Here is an 18,463-nt window from a genome sequence, read left to right on the forward strand (position 1 = left end):
CGGAGCTGGAGGCGGCCCTGCTGCTGCAGCGGCCGGAGCGGGCGCGGCTGAGCGAGAACACGCGGCTGGCCACCCGCTACGCCGTGCGCATCTTCCGCGAGTACCTCAGCGAGAAGGCGCAGAGCCCCGACTTCGAGACCATGGACAAGGGGGCGCTGTGCCGGGTGCTGCGCTCCTTCTACGCCGAGGCGCGCTCCAAGAGCGGGCAGCTCTACTCCAAGTCCTCCCTCATCAGCATCCGCAGCTCCCTCAACCGCTACCTCAACGAGCCGCCCTACTGCCGCACCCTCGACCTCACCAAGGACCCCGAGCTCCGCGCCGCCAACCTCACCCTGGCCGCTGTCATCCGCAAGCTGGAGGAGCAGGGCGCCGGGCCCGTGGTGCAGAAGCAGGCCATCACCCGCGCCGACCTCCGCAAGCTCTACACCTGCAGCGTCTTCAGCACGCAGAGCCCCTTTGGGCTCCTCAACAAGGTCTGGTTTGAGACCTGCATGTACTTCTGCACCCGGGGCCGGGAGAACCAGCGGGAGCTGGAGGAGGACTCCTTTGGGCTGGCTATGGACGAGGACGGCCGCAAGTTCGTCTACTTCAAGGCCCTGGGGCCCTACCACAAGTCGCGCTCTTCCTCCTGGAGCAAGAAGCGGGCGGAGAGCAATGACGAGGAGAACCTGCCCCGCATGTACGAGACAGGCACYGAGTTCTGCCCCTACGCCAGCTTTGTCAAGTACCTCTCCAAGCGCAACCCCCTCTGCAAGGCCTTCTTCCAGCGCCCRCGGGACCACTGCAGCGAGGGCGATGTCACCTGGTACGAGAACAAGGCCATCGGCAAGAACCTCCTGGGCACCCGCATGCAGATGCTCTCCAAGGCGGCCAAGCTCTCAAAGACYTACACCAACCACTGCATTGGTGCCGTCTCCATCGCCACCCTCAACAGCATTGCCGGCATCGGCACCAAGCTGGGGGGGCCGCAGCCACCGCACCACCACCACCATCCCCCTCCCCACCACCACCACCTCCTCCACCACCCTGCTGGCGGGGGCTGCTACACTCCCGCCACCCTCAACGGTGGGCCGCGGCCCCGGCCGCCTGCCCCCGACCCCTACGTGCTGCCCAAAGACGGCGACGCCGCGCCGGTGAAGGCAGAAGCGGCTGCGGTGGCCCCGGCCAAGCGGGCCCTCTACGAGGCGGTGTTCCCGGCGGGGGCCGCGGCCGGCGGTGACGCGTGCGGGCCCTCCGCCTCCCCCAAAAGACTCTGCCGCCGCCCCACCGAGCCCCTGGACGCCGCCGCGCCTGCCGTGGTGGTGGTCTCAGTGAAACACGACCCCCTGCCTCACCTCCTCCCCGAAGCCAATGGGCACAGAAGCACCACCTCACCCACAGTAGTTTCACCTGCTATTGTTTCCCCCACACAGGTAACCGGAAAAAGAAAGAAAGAAAAAAAAGGGGAAAAAAAAGGCTGACAGCCCCCTCCTTGTCCCACGTAGCTTGCGCACTCCCCGCTGCGCCCCTCTTTTCTTCCCCTTCGTCCCCCAAACCCGGGTGCCACTGCCCAAGCCCCGGAGCAGCCCCCTTTGGAAAGGAGGTSGCTCCTGGGGTGAGTCTCGCTGTGCAGGCTCCAGGCGAGCCCAACGCAAGTTTGTAAACTTGGCAGCTCGCTGCACCCCAGGGGAGCTGTCCCGGCGGGCACAAGAGGTGCCCAGGTGCCACGGTGCTCCCCCCGCAGTGCTAGCGTGGATGGTTTTGCTCTAGGTGCCCTAGCACCTCCCCTTTTCTTTTTCTTTTCTTTTCTTTTTTTTTTTTTTTTTTTTTGGTGGGAGTTACAAAAGTTGGTCCAAAATGGTAGATAAGGGCGTCAGATATCACTAATGTGTATGGTGTTCTTGATGTGCTAATGAACTATTTGAATAACCTCAAATGCAGGAAACAGCCAGGAGAATACTCAATTACATACTAGTAATGAGGGTGTAATTTTAGACTTCAGAAGTTAACAAGAGGGTTAATATGGCAATTGCATTCATCTTGTATTTGTTTATTTAAAATAGCTCTGTTTCCTGGCAGTGATTTTTTTTTTTTTTAATAAGGCAAATTGGCTTTCGTTGCATTAGTTGCCATAGTGGCAAAATATACAGTAACAGCACAATTAAACGGGTTAGGTGCAATTTAACAGTGGAATGAGACCGAGTTCGTTGGATGTGTTTTTTATTTAGGTAAAGCAGTCTTGTCAAGAGCACACRCTGCCGAGACGTGTCTCAATACATGCGTTACGGCTCCCTTCTGCTGTGTGCCCGCACGCACTCGATACGCACTCCCCGTCCCCTTCAAAAGTAGTTTCCTTTGGGGGTTTTTGATCCCTCCGGCTAAATTACTGTTCTGCGTTTCAATTAAAGACTTGCTACACTTTTGCAGTTGGCTTAAAGTTTGGAAGTCATTCCAACTAAATCTATAAAACTTACGCAGTTATGTTGTGCCCCATAAAATACCATGTTTCAGGCAATAACTTTAATGCTAGCTGCCCTCCGTGATTACAAAACCCCTCTGACATTCTTGTGTCGAATAATAACAGCAATTTCAATCGTAGGCCTAAAAGAGCACTGTTCGGTGAATGCAGGTATATGACATGCCTGAGCTGTTTCTGAAGTGGAAATACCAGTTCTGGACAAACTGACCCTTTCAAAGAGTTTGCCAGCTAATCAACCAGCCTGAAGGCTAATTGGGGAGGGGGAAGGGGGGAAGCTTTGTGTGAATGCCTGCATAAGCATCTCTGGTCTCTAAAATACCTGTGACCTCTCTTTTCTAGTGTTTTTGTTGTTGTTGTTGTTTTATTTTTTTTGTTTTTACCACTTCAGTTGAGTACTGTAGTTTGATCTCCTGCTGTGTGTATCTGGTGTCTCTCAATGGCTTAGAGGCTTGATTATGTGCAGATAATGTTTTTGTTCTAGCTCATTATTTCAGGTATAAGCTAATGCTCTTTGCTGTATTTAATGCTGAATTCATCTTGCCTGCTCTTAATGACCTTGAAAGTAWTTTTGAAACTTTAGGAGTAGTTCAGCTTTTAGAATAGGGCCGAGGGAACTGGGCAGAACAGTTTTGATCGAACTAAGTGGAATGGCGTATGCGAGCCTTTAAGCTGTAAAATCAGGTATCTTGGTACCTCAAGTCATCAGGTTGTACAGCTTGATCTCAAGCCTGGCCCAGAAATCTTTTTATCACTTCACGGTTGCATAAAGCTTAACCGAGGAGAAATACGGCTATTGTATAGCTGAACTTCCTATCTGAAGCATTTGGCACTGTAGCTTTCGTTAGTGGCTGGCTGTTGGGAGAAAGAGAGAAATAGCTCACATAAATGATAAGAAAACAGCCCATGTCTGTGTCCCCTTAACTGTATCGAGAAAGAAAATAAGCGATCAGCAGTGTGGGTTTTTCAGTAATTATATGGAAACGTTCATCTCCATTCACCATTTAATCAGCTAAACAACTGCCTAGCCACTTCTGTAGCTAAATCTTGCTTTTGCTACAAAACTCATTAATTCAAATCTTTAGGAGGAGGAAGTTTTTTTTTTTTAATTGCTCGTTCTTCTTGTGTCAGTTTTAACTTACGCACTTCTTGTGGGATGTGACAAAATGAAAAAAAAAAAAACATTGGCTGTAGAAGAGATTTCCTTTGGAGAATGTTAATGTTAAACTTTTTCTCCCTAGCTACCTTTTTATAATAGTTATGCTACTCAAGGGCCAGGGCATTTCCTGGGGAAATTAATGACCGGCTGGGGTTAATGGCCCAAGGCATTGCCTCAAGCCATCAACTCTCCCAGCTGGTCATTAATCCCCAGGAAATGCCCTGGCCCTCAATCGTTATTGCTTAATTATAAACAAAGACTTTCCAGGCCTTCTTACTGAATACATCTCATCAAGCAATGTGATGTTGAAGTCTGCTGTTGACAAATACTACTGATTTCTTGAAAATGTGAAGGTCGTAGGCTTATGTTTTATTGGCATCCTTGTAATTATTCTTCAAGGAGACAGCTTCTGCTCCCCTTATGGAAGTTGTATAATATCCTAGTGAGTAAGTACTTGGCATGTTTACACTATGTGTTTATATACTTTTTTAATAGCATTAATAATGTTAAGCAAGGTATGGAAAAAGTTAAACAAAAGGACTAAACTGAATGTATTCAGCTTGCTCTGGCTGCAAACTTTAAGTGTAAGAATCTGAGCAAGACTGTTAATTTTATGATTCTCTATCATGGTTGCTCCTATCTTTTGTTTTAGCCCTAAGATATCTTTTAACACTTGCTTTGTAGGAGCCTCCTCCAGAGCTAGGGAAGGGTACATTAAGTGTTCATCTTGATCCAACCATTGCTTTAGGTTGTAGCCTTGAGAGCAGAATTACGCAGTGTATTTTAAACAAACGATACTATACCATCATGGCACAACTTTCTTTTCAGTCTTTATTTGCTCTGAAGTGTAGCAATTTTCCTGCCACTGACAGCAGTACTTCAGTTCAAGTTGATGACAGCAGGATGTAATTTGACTGTTGTTCGTCTCTCGTGCTCCTGAAGGATGAACAATAGCTAAAGCTTAAGCTTTTGATGCTACAATGTGGTGGTTAGTAGCTGATGCGGTTTGTAGACTTGGTACATGCTGAACTTACTACAGTAGTAATATCCAAAAATAGGTCTAAGTAAGTAGATTGGTTTCTGCCATTTGTTGGGGGGAGTTATATGTCACTTAAGAAAATGCTTTTTGTATGCTGCTTCTCTAACTCAGTAGGGTTTCTCTGGGATACTAGTGAAGAATTTTATCAACTATTAATCTACGAACCACCTAGTTGCTTAAGTGTGGCCCACATCCCCATCTGTCATGGGTGTTCTAGGGAATCCTTAAGCATTTTTCCTTCTGCTTTTAACCCAGGGCTGGCCACCTTGTTTTCTCTTGATCTGGCATGTGTCTTTTCATTGCTTTAGGCTTTCTTTGAAGAGTTGGCTTTGACCAGAACCAGAAATCTGACTGCAGGTTTTGGAAAAGAAGGGAAAACAATAATATATGATGAATATAAGCAGACAGCAGGCACAACTTGTAACAGGTTGAAGTAATTAATGAAGCAGGCTAGTCTCTTCTTGTTCTCTGGAGGGGATAAGAATCCTCCTACTTTATTTTTGGCTGGTGTGCGCTTACGTTTCCACAGAAAAGCTACAGAAAAGGCTTCTGTTCTGTACAAAAGTTTGTAATAATTTTGCCAAAATCATGTRTAGGTGCTTCCCAGTAATATAGACTAGCAAAACAGATCAGAAAGCTTCAAGGAGAGATACTTAGGATGGCAGTGTTAGAATGGTAGGGAGGCTTTATTTCTATCCAGATAATAGACAGTACAATATCCCCATCTTAAAGGCTTAAAATACAGTAGCAATTAAGACTGGTGACTACTAAATACAGTGTTACTTCTGTGGGACTACTGTTTATCCCATTTTAGAGACTGGTACTGCATATGCTCTGCCTGGTTAGTGCCACTTTCTTTGATAAATAGATCTTCACAGCTTTGAATAAAATCCAGGAAAATCTTGAAGTATGAGGATAAAAAGAATTATAAAACCATACCTACCATACCTCTGAGGAGGCTACTATTGTGTTTTTTTTTYCCCTTCTTTTTATGGGAAGGATTTTCTTCTAGCAGATCCACAGATAAAGAAAGTGATTAACCATATAAGAGACCTATCAATGGATTGCCATCAATGTGTTTGTAAATCCTGGTGGGGCAGGGGGCAAGGATGTTGAATACTGTCCCCAAATACAGTGTTCTTATTCATCTCCATAGCARAATACAGGGATGCTGGTTAACTTACTTCCTCTGAAGCAGTAACAATGATGTAATGTGTAATTCTGAATTCTAAAAATCACCAGTCAGTGTTTTTTTTTTTTTTTTTTTTTTCCTGCACAGTGGTAGGATATCCCAAATTGAGTACTCTAGCTAGTGTGAAGCTGCGGATGGATGTGGTTGTTTCCCAAGACTAATGTAAGAAAATTAGAATGGTGATTAGGCTTGGTCATCTTGTTAGGTTCTCGGGGTTATACATGCACCAAGATAAATGAAGATGATCCTCTTTTCCTCAGACTATCTGGWTTAACTATTTAGTGCTGTGGGCATTGTTTTAAGGTACTTCAGGAGTGTATTTATTAGAGATCTGYGACATCTTGTTTTGGTACATGCATACAAATATCAGTATTGGAATTTAAACTTCAATATGTTTACTAGACTGTCTTTATAGAGCCTCTTAGTTGCATCAGCATATTATGTAGGAGAAATTAAATTAAGGAACTGTGTCAGGTTGTGGTTTCTTYCATTAGCACTTTAATTTTTCAAATATTCTTACTTTTCAGCAATTATACTCCTTTCAGATAGTTGCACCGTATGAGCTAGTCGTAACACTTATTTAGGCTTGCCTAGTCCAGCCTTCAGTGACTTAAAGAGATGATCCATTTTGTATAAATCAAGTGAAGATGACCTATTTGATGACAATTAGGAGGAAAACAAGCATCATTAAAGTGCTGCTATGTTTTGACACTTTTTTCAATTCTATAGAATCTGAAACAACTGAGATGATACTCTTGTAGACATCAAAGATGAAGTGCACAAACTTAAAGGCAGCAAATTTTTTTTAACAAAACTCATGTGATTATCCTGCAAAAGATTTCCCATTTCCCATTTCTTTCTAGAGAGCAAGAGATCAGAAACTGTTCAGTCTAATTGGTGAGTCTGTATGACAGTGAGCTGCCTTATTTCATGTATGGTGTAGAAATAAATGAGTGCTTAAACCCTTTGAAACACACCACTGCTGCAAAAGCCATGGGCTGTAATTAAATTGAATGTGGGGTTGTATTGTCTTGTGCCCTTGGCTATAAACTTGATAACAGACCATGGTACACCCACTATTGTGTTAGAAGCTGGAACCTAATTAGCTGTGTTGTAGATTTGCAGTCACTTTGGAAGACCTTCTGCTCATCTCTTTCCTAGTGTCCTTTAGGACACTATTATTATATTTTTATTATTATAATTTTGGTGTTCTGTTTCTGAAGCAACAAACATACTCTTCTTTTTGGAAAGAAATCATTAAGGGCAAGTAGCCAAATATGCATGTGCAAGATAATTTTTATCGTATTTTTGGATTCAAGGGACAAGTGTTAATAACTGTTTTATCAGATGTAGAAAAGATTTATTAGTGTTGTGATAATAAAAATATATAATCATGTTTTCAGGGGATGCTTTATAAGTCCCTCTCAGGCTTTTAGCGGGTAGTAGGGAAGAGATTGGAACTTCTTATAATACCTTGGTCTAAAAGTAACATTGGATAACATAAGATAGAATTCTGTTCTGGTTGTTTTGGGGRGATTATCTATACAGGAAAATGACTCTTAAAGGCTTTTACAAATTCACATGCTTTTGCACTCAGGCAGTTTTTATCTGAAAACCTTCAGACTCACTAAGGACTTAATCCCTAATGATGCAAGCAAGTGCCTTTGTGTTCTTAATGCCATTTTGAGTTTTGGAAATGGTCAAAATCAGAGTGCATAGATGCAGCATATACATTTCCAGTAAATTATTAGTTGATTCACTTACTGATTGTGTATATCTATGCATTTCTGTAGCTAGGACAGATCACTTTAAAACTGAAATTGAGTGTGTTTTTTTTCTTGTTTTAGGTGGCTTTTTTTGCCTGTTCAACAATAAATGAAAATGCTCGTGCATTGTATGATTAGGGCATATTTTCTCAGTATAATTCAGTAGAGCATAGATACTCGAGCTAGCCCCTCTGCRGGTTTTCTGACTTCTTATACTAGTCTGCATGGCACACCACGTCACAGTTTGTAGCGTTTCTGGAACTTAATGTAGGCACTGTAGTAWGGATAGTGCATCATGGTTTTGCTTTTTGAAAGGGATAATCACTGGTCTCCTAACAATGGCACTAGCACTGTCAAACTGATGCTTTACCTGTAATTTTTTTTTTTAACTGGGGAACTGAAAGAGTCCAGAAAGAAAAAAAACTAATGTGAGCTGTGGGGAGGCATAGACTAAGTCCTTTGGTGGAGTCTCCTCAAGGTGGCCAGAGGAGAGAAAGTGTAAGTGTTACTTTTCCAACAACGAGCAGCAACTAGGAGTAAATAGTTGCTGTAGTAGGTCCCTTCAGATAATGCAGCCTGCAGCACACTGCCTTTATGAAAGAAGGAAAGTAGAAGTCTGTTTATGGGAGATGAGAGGCAAGGATGAATTTTGACTTTGCTTCCATTTTCTTATCCTAAAGATCATCTGGAGAGGCTGAGGTGACTTCTGATCTGGGGTTTAAGTCTACCACAGTGCTCCATTTGGAAGAACCATGTCTGGCTATGCCACTGTTTACTTTAGCTTGGTTTCTTTAAATGGGTAGTGGGAAGATGAAGAAGCTGTATGAGTTGAGACTACTTGGTAATTCAAATGAAGGAGCTTCAGCTCTCAGGCTTCTTTGTAAATAGCACTTTTGGACACTCTTACTACTTTTGCATGGTTTTTGTCAGAAATATAATGTGTAAGTGAATGAATTTCTCTAAAACCATTGTATTTTAAGCTCTTTACTTTTATTTGTGTGTGTCGATTCATATATGTTTAAGGAATGCTGGAGAAATTTCAAGAGTCACTTCTCAACACCCACAGCTGAATTTTCAGCTGTTACTAACCACAAATATACACAAATTGCAAACATATAGTTGCTTCTTTTGCTACTGTTAATTTTTCTCTGTAGATTTCAAAAACTGCAGAGAGAAATTGGCCTGAAGTAAGGCCCGTGAACTACATCTGTTGTTTCAACTTTAATAATTCAAAGTCCAAAGTAGTAGTCCTTGGTTCTGTGTTACTGTTGTGCAGCCCACCAAACCTAACCTGTCGATGGGAGCTCTGATGTCCTGGGTAAGATGTCTAAGGATGGACTCAGGGTAACGACCAAAAGCATCAAAACTTTTCCATGCAAYGGGAAGTAGCTGGAGGATTAATTACCAAGCATCCTCGGGGTTGGTGCTTATCTGGAAAAGAAGCTCTGGAAGCTGTGCTCTTCCTCTGGTGTCAGAAGGATGAGGCCTGGGATGCCTGGCCAAGTCAGGAGGGAGCCACATGGCAGRTCTGGCACAAAAAAGAAAGCAAGGTCCACGGTCTCCTTCTTGCTTCGGTCCCATTTACAGGCAAGTTGAGACTGTTCTTTATGTGCAAAATATAAGGTACGTTAGRAGACAGGAAGACTAAATGGACTAAATAGCTTGCTTGCTTGCTTCCTTCTTTCTTTTCTTCCTTCCTTTGCCTCATCATCCTACAGTCAGTTGTTACTTGTGATGTGCCCCATGTATTCCTTTGCCATGTATTCAGATTGCAGCACTTAGAAATGTGTGAGTAGTCTTAAGTGCTGTAATTAACCCATATAGTTTTGATGCCCAATTAGAAGGGCCTAATTGTGATAGATATGCTGATGAGTTGGAAAGTGTAAATGGAAGCATAGGTGTCATAACAGTCAAACCTACAGGCTATAGTATGAGTGATGCTTGCATGTCATGTAAAGAGAGAGCTTACTTGAATTCATTATGCTGTTGAGGGTGGCCTGTGTTTCTAATGATTTTGTGACTAATTTAATGCTTACATAAAGGATATGTGTGCCGTTCTTCTTGTCTTAATCTCAGAATTGACAGGAATACCTGCTACAGTTATCACATGTAGTTAGCTGGAAAATTATTATGGACTACATTTGCAGTAATTGGGAGATAAAGCTTTTTGCAGGCTTTTATCAAGTTTATCAAGTTTCCAGCTTGAGTTTGCAAATTTGTTGTCTTTTTCCTGTCACCTTTAGCACTGGTTTCTGAAAGCTCTCCTTAGACCTGAACAGAACCATGTTTGCATTTCTATTAAACTCTTTTAAAATGCTTTCTGGGGAAAGAGTAAGATGCTCTAAGCATGTGGATTTTGGTGAATAACCAATTGAGAAAGAAGTATTTAGGCTGTTTGTTTATTTTACTTTCTTTTTCTATTGGTTTTTAACTTGGTAACACTGAAGTATGTATCTTGCTAATCTCTCTCTCTCTCTCTCTCTCTCTCTCTCTCTCTCTCTCTCTCTCTCTCTCTCTCTCTCTGCAATGCAATCCTGCAGCATGGTAAAGTCAGATGAGTTGGATAAGTATTTTCTACACAGCTTTTCATGTGCTTTAATGGTGCTTTGAATCATCTGTATTGTGAACTTAGGCACACCAGAACTGCAGAGTTTAAACGAAAGTGCACTCAGCTTGTAAGGGGCTCTGTGGTGGTGGGATTTTGTTGGTTGACTTTGACTTGTGAAGAGACACTAAGCAGTGACTGGCAAACCTCACCATAAGGACTTCYAGGAGTGGGAAAGTAACTGTTCTCAGAGGCTCACGGGGTAATGTRAAGTTGTGTTGTCCATGAAGCTCTGCGAGAATTAAGTTCAGTGGAAAGAAGATTGCTGTTGGTAGGAATATGGTTTCTTTCCAGCACAAACACGGGAATTACCATGYGAATATCTCAACCTTTGGCTCTAGCTCTTTTGCTCAAGTATTGTTTTCTAGAAAATCAAATAGGCAGAATGGAACTAATATGGTTTTGGTGTCAGACTTAAATCTACCACAAAACTGTCTTTTCAAGGCTGTTGCCAGTTCAGAGTGTTATGTGTAACATAGCTAAGATTTTTTTCTTTCTTTTTTTTTTTTTTTTTTTTNAAAAAGCTTAAAAATGCTGTCCCTTCAGAACTGTGTGGTTGTGCCTGTTTCTGTGGGCAGTTAACACTTTTCTGAAGTGGTCTTATTTTTTTTTTTAATCTCTTTAGAAGTATTTGCAAGTTCTCCTCCCCCCCCCTTTTTTTTTGATGTTTAATGCATTATTTATGAAATAAATGTGCATTTGTCAACTGGCTTCTTAAGTTAAACATTATTAGTCTTTTGCTTTAGTATCTCTTAAGGAGGTCCTGGGTGTTAATGCTTCTACTGAAAGTAGTTTTAGACATCTGTTCTCTTCATTTTTAGGTAGTTAAACGTATCAAAGCAATGAATGCCAAAGAACAGCTGGAAGCCAGGTTCACTGTAGCTAGTAAATAAAATAAATTGTTAAAATGGATAACAAGTTAAARCATAGTGGCTCAAATATTGCTAAATATACTATTAATAGAAATGCTARTACATTCCGTTGATGTATAGAAGTAGCAATACAGTCATCTATTATTGTGCAAATATCAAAAAGTATCCTCACAGTGTGATAACTACCTTTGTAAACTTYGAGAAGTGTTTAATCTATTAATAAAAGACTCCTCATGCCTATGTTAAAAGGAAATTTCAGCTTTCTTCAGTACTGAGTATTCACTTCCTAACTATTAATTGGTATGTTCTGGATCATGAATATAAAAGTAGGTTAGACTTGCAGTAYAGAATAAAGCTATAATAGTAATTGCTGCAGTGACTGTTAAAATGTATGGTGAACAGACGCTTATGCATATTATTTTGATTGGTGAGAGACACTAAACCATCAGGTCAAGTCTATAATCTTTCCAGGAAAAGACAGAATAGCAGATTAAATAATTTTCCAGATTTACATATGTCCATTTTTTTTTGCTTGAAAGAAAGTGAAACAAAAAAAATCCTTCCATGTCTGTTAATTGATGGATGTTCTAATTAAGGCATTTCTGTTTCTGTAAGGTGCTGGACTGATTGCACTGAACACTTTTTGGCAATAGGGTTGTGATCTGATCAGTGTTAGTTCCTGTGAAGAGCTCACTTTGCTAGCATTTTTCTATAAAGATTTCAGATGCAGAAATGGCTATTATAGAATATAGTAGCTCTACTGATACAACAGTCTCCATAATAATGTTTCTTTTTCAGCATTTTTCAATGTGCCATTACTATTATCTCTGGTTATTCCTGCTTAATCTGGTGGCCCAGATGTTTGTAGCTGTGTGATGCTGGCAGCGTGCTGGGAGCAGTGGTTCAGTTTGGGCATAAGCAGACATCATAGAATCAGTAAGGTTGGAAGGGACCTCTGGAGATCATCTAGTCCAACCTCCCTGCTCAGCAGGGTCACCTAGACCATGTTAGACAGGGTTGCCTTCAGGCGGGCCTTGAATTTCTCCAGAGAAGGAGACTCCACAACCTCTCTGGGCAACCTGGTCCAGTGCTCYGTCACTCTCACAGGGAAGAAATTCCCCCTCACTGTCAGGCAGAACTTCCTGTGCTTCAATTTTTGCACATTGCCTCTTGTCCTGTCACACGAGACAACTGAAAAGAGTTTGTCCCCATCCTCTTGACACCCTCCCTTCAGGTACTTGTACACCTTGATCAGATCCCCCCTCAGCCTTCTCTTCCCCAGGCTGAAGAGGCCCAGCTCTTGCAGCCGTTCCTCATAGGGCAGGTGCTCCAGCCCTCTGATCATCAAACATCCCTGTTGGAGCAGTGCACCTGGAGCCCTGCCTTAGGGACATTGTGTGAAGCCACCAAAGGCCAGGTAGCYCACCACCCTTGCCTCCTTGATTCCTCTCAGGTCTTCCTCCAAGATAACCTCCAAAAAATAAACTGTATCAGGAGAAAACTAAAATTCTGTCATTTTTCTTCCCAACTCCTCATAAAACCAAAACAAACCCACAACCTAAAAAGTTCTTATTCTTGGAGTAATGTCAGTGATTTGAAATCGCTACCTCCTTTATTTGAATGGATTATATTTTGGGGATGGAGGAGAGAACAAATGAAAGCTCATTGACCTATCTGGAAGGCAGAAAGCTTGGGAAAAGCAATACTTAAAGTAGTAATGATTTTTTGCTAGCATGAATTTGAAGGTATAGTGTAGATATTTTATAAGAAGGAAAAGATTCAGAAAGAAGTTGAATGGACCAATAAAAGGAGAGAGAAAGCAGGGTGAGAACTTCACCAACCATCTTGTTACAGCATAAGTTAGAAACTTGATTCATTTCTGTATACAGAGCACTTCTGATGGATTAGTTTTGGATTCAAGGAATATGAAACGGTACTTTTGTTTGAATAGAAGCTCAAGTTGAAGGAGGAAATTAATATTGAAATAATATTCTCTCCTAAGTACAAATGTAATGGGTAACAAAGCAAAATTTGATCTAGGAAAAGATAGACTCAGTGAAATGAGAGAGAACACCTGTGCATTTCTTTTTGAAAATAAAAATACTAGAGGAAAATGCAGAAGAAAAGTGAATTTGAAGGGGAGAAATCTTGTTTTTCTTTAAATTTCAAGCAGTTAAAAGAAAATGAATATGACAAACTAAATGCATTATAACTTTTGCCTTTTAAGGAAAACTGGAACTTTAAAGGTTTTTCCTTTCCTAAAATTAAAAAAGTGATATTCAAACCAGTGGCTTCCTAGAGGTTTTTTTGTTTGCTTTTCAGAGTAAGTGTTGGTTTTGGGGTGTGTATCCCAAAAGAAATCCACTGTCAGCACTGTGGTGAGGTGGCATTTAAGCATGGTGTTTGTTTTATGTTCTTAATGGACAGTAAACTAGTTTCCTCAAGCTACTTGAAATACTCCTTGTAAACTAAAGTGTCCAGATCAATTTCTCATTCACATCTTATTAAAGCTCAGTAAGGAAGCTGGAAAAACATGTTTTTAATCAAAGTACTATATGAACTGGTGATCTACTCCATTAATCTTTAAGCTACTTCATAAAATTCCTGAAAAGGAGCCCAGTAGGTTCCTGCTTTCAGAGAAAGCTTTATTCCAGCTGGATGGCTGAACAGGCCCTCGCAGCCACTGTGATGTGACGGGAGGACACAGGGAAGGTTTAGAGAGTGGGATGGGAGAAAAGGAGACAGGCAGACCTGTTGGAGTATTCTGTTTTTTCTTCTGGGTCTCAGTTTCCTAGTGAAATACTGGTGGTGGTAACTGACTCCTGTGAATTACTTTCTGCATCCAGAATTGCTTGTGTATGCTAGGCTATTCTGTATGTTAATGCCTGCATTTTCATTGTATAGTCAGTTCATGTTATAGATGACAGCTTTAAATGCTTCAGTGGTGTGTTTAATCAAAACATAGTTTTTTCCCTGAAGAAGCAAATGCAGGGTTGTAGCTCTGAAGTTGAGAATTTCTCATTAGTTTGGGTGGTAGATGGCTGGATGCTAGCTTTCAGCAGTCAATTCTTTAGAAGTTAAGCAGCTATTATATTATAGTCTATAAGCATGGTTTAAGCTTATACCATTTATTTTCAAATTTCTTTTCTATCAAGTTTCTATGTACCGTAATGCTTAGAAGACCTCAAGTCAGCGTTTACAGCATCTGCTCCTACATTACACACTGGTATATCTACATTTATCTCTACATATATATATATATATATATATATATGTATATGTAGATATATCAAAGTACATGGTCGTGCAGTCTGTTTAAAAATTTATTCAAGGAGAGGTCTTCATGTGTTTAACTATTATGTTGTTGGTGGGTTGGTGGTTGGAGTGCTGTTGTAAAAGCAGTAGTAATGTGTTTCTGAGATGAGTATTTCACTAAAATACACTTTTTGTTGTGGCTCAAACAAAAGCTTGGGTTTTTTTTTCATTGCAAAAAAGAAGTATTCAAGAAGTGAGTAACAGTATAAAGCCTTCTTGAGAGTGAGCAGTGTGCCAGTGGGATGGTCTCATAAGAATAAGCAGTTATTCTTCAAGAGCAAGGGGATGGAATTGTTGGAGCTGGCCTTTAATCAATTAGTACACTCTGAGGAGGTGATAGCCTATGTAGTCAAGGAAAGTGTTAATCTGGTTGTACCAATAATTTAGTCCAAAGAAGAGTGTGTGTGGGGGGGGAGAGGAGAAGTCCTTATCAAGAGAAATGGAAAGTTGTTAGCTGTTCTGAAAGCAGTTTTGTGACTTAGGTGGAAGAGTTAGTGGTCTTAGTCCAGGTCCCAGTGGACGAGTATCCTCGCAACAGAAGAGACCATCACGACTGACACTAATTGTCACTCTTGTTGGCAGCCTCAGCAGCCAGGCAGGGGCTGAACGGGCACTGCAAAGGGAAGAGCTGCCGTCATCCCTAGAGCTCTGTTCCTTCTGGTCAAAACCTGCTGACAACAGCATGAGAAAACTTGCTTTGCCCATGGTGGATTTGCTGTCTGGATAGTCTGCTGGGTTGTGGATGTGATGTTCTTTATAAGTAGCAGGTTTCTGTACCAATTTAAATGGGGAGAAAACATAATGGCCAAGTTCTTGTTCCTTATTAATCATGGAAAATAGCCATTTTGTTTCTCCATCCTTCTGACTTTACCATCTTCTTATAACTACTGATTTTACTGATGACTTCTTGGGTCTAGTCATTTCTTAATGAAGCAGAGGAGTATATTTTATTCTCTCCTGCGTGGATTTTTGTCGTTCATTCTTTTTTCCCTCCTCCATTTCCACTCCAGGCAAAAATTATTTCCAGCTGAGAGGGGCTGGATGTATGTCATTCCAGAGCAATTGTAAATGACCCTCCAGATTTGCTTCCAAACAGCAGAGCTTATTTTTGCTTTGTGCCCACCCCTTCTCACCTACAGCATGGGCAGGAAAGGTCACCTGGGGCCAGACCCAAGGGCAGGCTTTCCCAGTACCCTGTCCCCCAGATCAGTGTCCAAGAGCAGATGTCTACAGAAGAGTAAGAAATGGGCAAGCAACTAGTGATCTGTGTGATGACCTTAGATGCTCCTCATGTGGGTGCTATAAAAATAAGCCTGCTAAGTCTCCCTCAGAGGCATAAGTGAAATGACAGGAGATTAATAATTAAAAGGTGACTTCTATTAATAAAATAATGATGGATCTGTGGGATAAATGGACCCCTTTGCTTTTCTTCCCATACTGTTTTGATGGGAATGCTGATTAGAGACAAGGTAAACTTGTTTGTACTTCATTCGTTAAGAGCAAACTGTAAACTGCCCTGCCTCCCCTCCCCAGAGGCAAGGCGCTTGGGATGCCAGACAATTAAAGTACTTAAGACAGTAATTACAGTCAAACATACAACAAAAATAAAATGATTGCACATGGGTTTTTTTATACTTGGTTTTGTTCTCTTCATTTATTAAACCACAATTCTTGCCTCATGATTTAACAAGAATGTCTGAAGTGCTGATACTGAAGTGTGCGACAAGCTTGCTTTGGTTTGGAAGCTTACATTGCAGAGGYGGAAAAATAGGGTATTGAGTATCCTTTTTGACAGTCTTATTGGTGAACTCTTTACAACTGTAAAAAAAAAAATCCTACTTTTTAAATGCATCTGATTCAGTCTAAAGCTAGCATACCCCTGACTTCTAGTACTGTCAGTAGGGAGGTTATACCAAGTRCTGTCAGTAGGGAGGTTATACCAGTGGTGTCTTGGATCTTTCCCTTCCTTGCTTCTCTGATTTTCTTACAGTGCGTGGAATAGCATTTGTTTGCTATGATGCATAGGAGAGGAAAACTGAATGAAGTTGACTGAGATGTTCAGTTAGTAAGGAAAACCCAAACCTGGCTTAAAATATTTAAATTTACTTGGTGCTTTTTAAAATTCCTAAGTGTCCACAGACTTGACGCTTGCTATGAAACGATGTAGAGTTAGGATATTGTAGTATAAATTTGTGTTTGTGCTAGCTCAATTCTTAGTGACTTCAGTATTCCAGATAACATGCAATTCAAAAAGGAAAACTTAGTCTTAATGTGATCCAGCTGGTGTATGTAAACCTTTCACATTATATTACATAATTAAATTGTTAAGTTATGTACGGGGAAAAGATCTTGTTGCTTATTCTTTTATGCTGGAGTTTTACAAGGCTATATAAATACTGTAAGTATTTAATGGAGGAAATGCAGGATTAAAAGCAAACAGCAGAAGATGTATGGTATAAAAATGTCATAAAATGTGTGATATTACCCCTTTGGTATTTAATAGTAAAATGATTGAGGCTTGACAGTGTTCTGAGTGTCACTTACATTAAAATTGGTCTCGTAAGAACAATTTCCAATTGACTGGTGTGATTAACATGACTAGTTTAAGGGTAAATTGTTTTATGCTAAACTATAGCAGAATGTGGATTCATTGCGAGTAGTGTTTTGATCAGCCTTTATTCAGTAAAATCTACACTGCTGTGGTATTTAAAGCAGGGTGCAAGCTCATGGACTCTTTTAAGTTAACAACTTGTTCTCCTTTTAACAAACTGTGATTATAGAAACGCAAACTATGTCTTCATTTGTGTCGGCTGCAGAGCATGGAAGRGGAATGTGGGAGGGAATTCTTTGTACCACTGTGAATTTAGTTACCTACCTTGCAATTGTTTCATAAACATCCTAGAAAGCTAGTGAAAATACTGAATGTGGAATGTGCCGAAAACCGTTAAAAGGTTCGACTTTGTCCTCTGACAGACAAGCCCTAGCAAATCTTAGTTTGGTGTTTCTACCCTCAGCTGCCACCCTTCTTTTCTGAAGTTTTTCTGCTCCCTTGCAGAGTCAGCAGAAGGTAATGCATGCCTATACTTCAGCAGCTACCATAAACCTCGGTCAATGGATACTTTTTTTTTCCTCCCTCCTCGTGCTGTCATCGGCTCCTACGGTTTCATTTGCTCTGGTCTGTGAAGTGGAWCGCGAGAGGCATGGGCGTACAGTCAGCTTTGCGAGCCGCTACGGAGGTGGCGGCGCAGGGGAGAGGAGTGGTTTAAAAAAAGAACAGTCCTAGATTGCACAGCTGTTTGCGGAGTGATGGTGAGGTGGAGCCTGTGGCTATCTTCGTTTACAAAGAGTGGTCAAGCGTGTATCATAACRTATTTAAAGCTTAGACAGTTGTTCTGCAAGGAGTAGATTTACAATAATTGCCTTTTTTTAATAATTAACAGATTTATTTGAGATGTCTCAATGCCTGTTAAGGTGACAACTTAATTTCAAGATGCTGTTACAGATGTAGGTGTACTGACCTCAAGCTGTTCATGTTGGCTATTAGGGGCGATTTCCATAGCAACAGTATATCATACTTACATCATGCTTAGTTTAAATTTAAGTTTTTCAGTGAGAGGCAAAATGAACACTCAGCGTATAAGTGAATACAAATATCTTTTGGTTTTGTGGGTTTGTAAGTTCCCATAAATCAGTCAGCAAGTTCCCRGTCTGTTGCGACAACCACATGTCCCATGCTCTGACACACTGTAGCCACTGCAAAACCCTGGTGAAGAGTGCAAACAATCCATAGTAAGTGGCAAGTCAAAYAAGTGGCATTTAAAAATAGGATGTAGTCTTGTAGATTTGTGTCTTAATTTTTTGCAGACTATTAGTACAAAGACAGACTTCTAATAATCCTTTTCTTCCACCTCCTGTGCCTTTGCTACTTGATAAAACAACAAACAGAACAAATCCATTTTGGGACTTCCTGAGGAAAAATGGACTATATGTATCTCGCAGCTTGTATGTAAGAATTTGAAACAACGTGGTATTCTGCAATGCCTTCTTTTAAGTAAATGTT

The 18,463-nt window shown here is 41.2% G+C and overlaps 1 protein-coding gene across 2 annotated transcripts in view; it reads left to right on the forward strand.

The window, feature by feature from the left end:
* The window catches only part of LOC146590624 (BTB/POZ domain-containing protein KCTD1), a 72,384-nt gene that overhangs the window by 1,098 nt on the left and 52,823 nt on the right, over window positions 1–18,463 (forward strand). The window contains exon 1 of one of the 2 annotated variants that reach the window (XM_085314344.1): window positions 53–1,412. The exons of the other annotated variant lie outside the window; for it this stretch is intronic. Coding sequence (XP_085170470.1) covers window positions 141–1,412 — 1,272 coding nt within the window. The 5' untranslated portion in view covers window positions 53–140. Of the gene's footprint in view, window positions 1–52; window positions 1,413–18,463 lie in introns of those variants that run through there. 2 annotated transcript variants of the gene reach the window in all.

The sequence above is a fragment of the Rhea americana genome, unplaced genomic scaffold (genome assembly GCF_003343005.1).
Source record: "Rhea americana isolate MKP2758 unplaced genomic scaffold, rheAme1 scaffold_40, whole genome shotgun sequence".
Lineage (NCBI taxonomy): Eukaryota > Metazoa > Chordata > Aves > Rheiformes > Rheidae > Rhea > Rhea americana.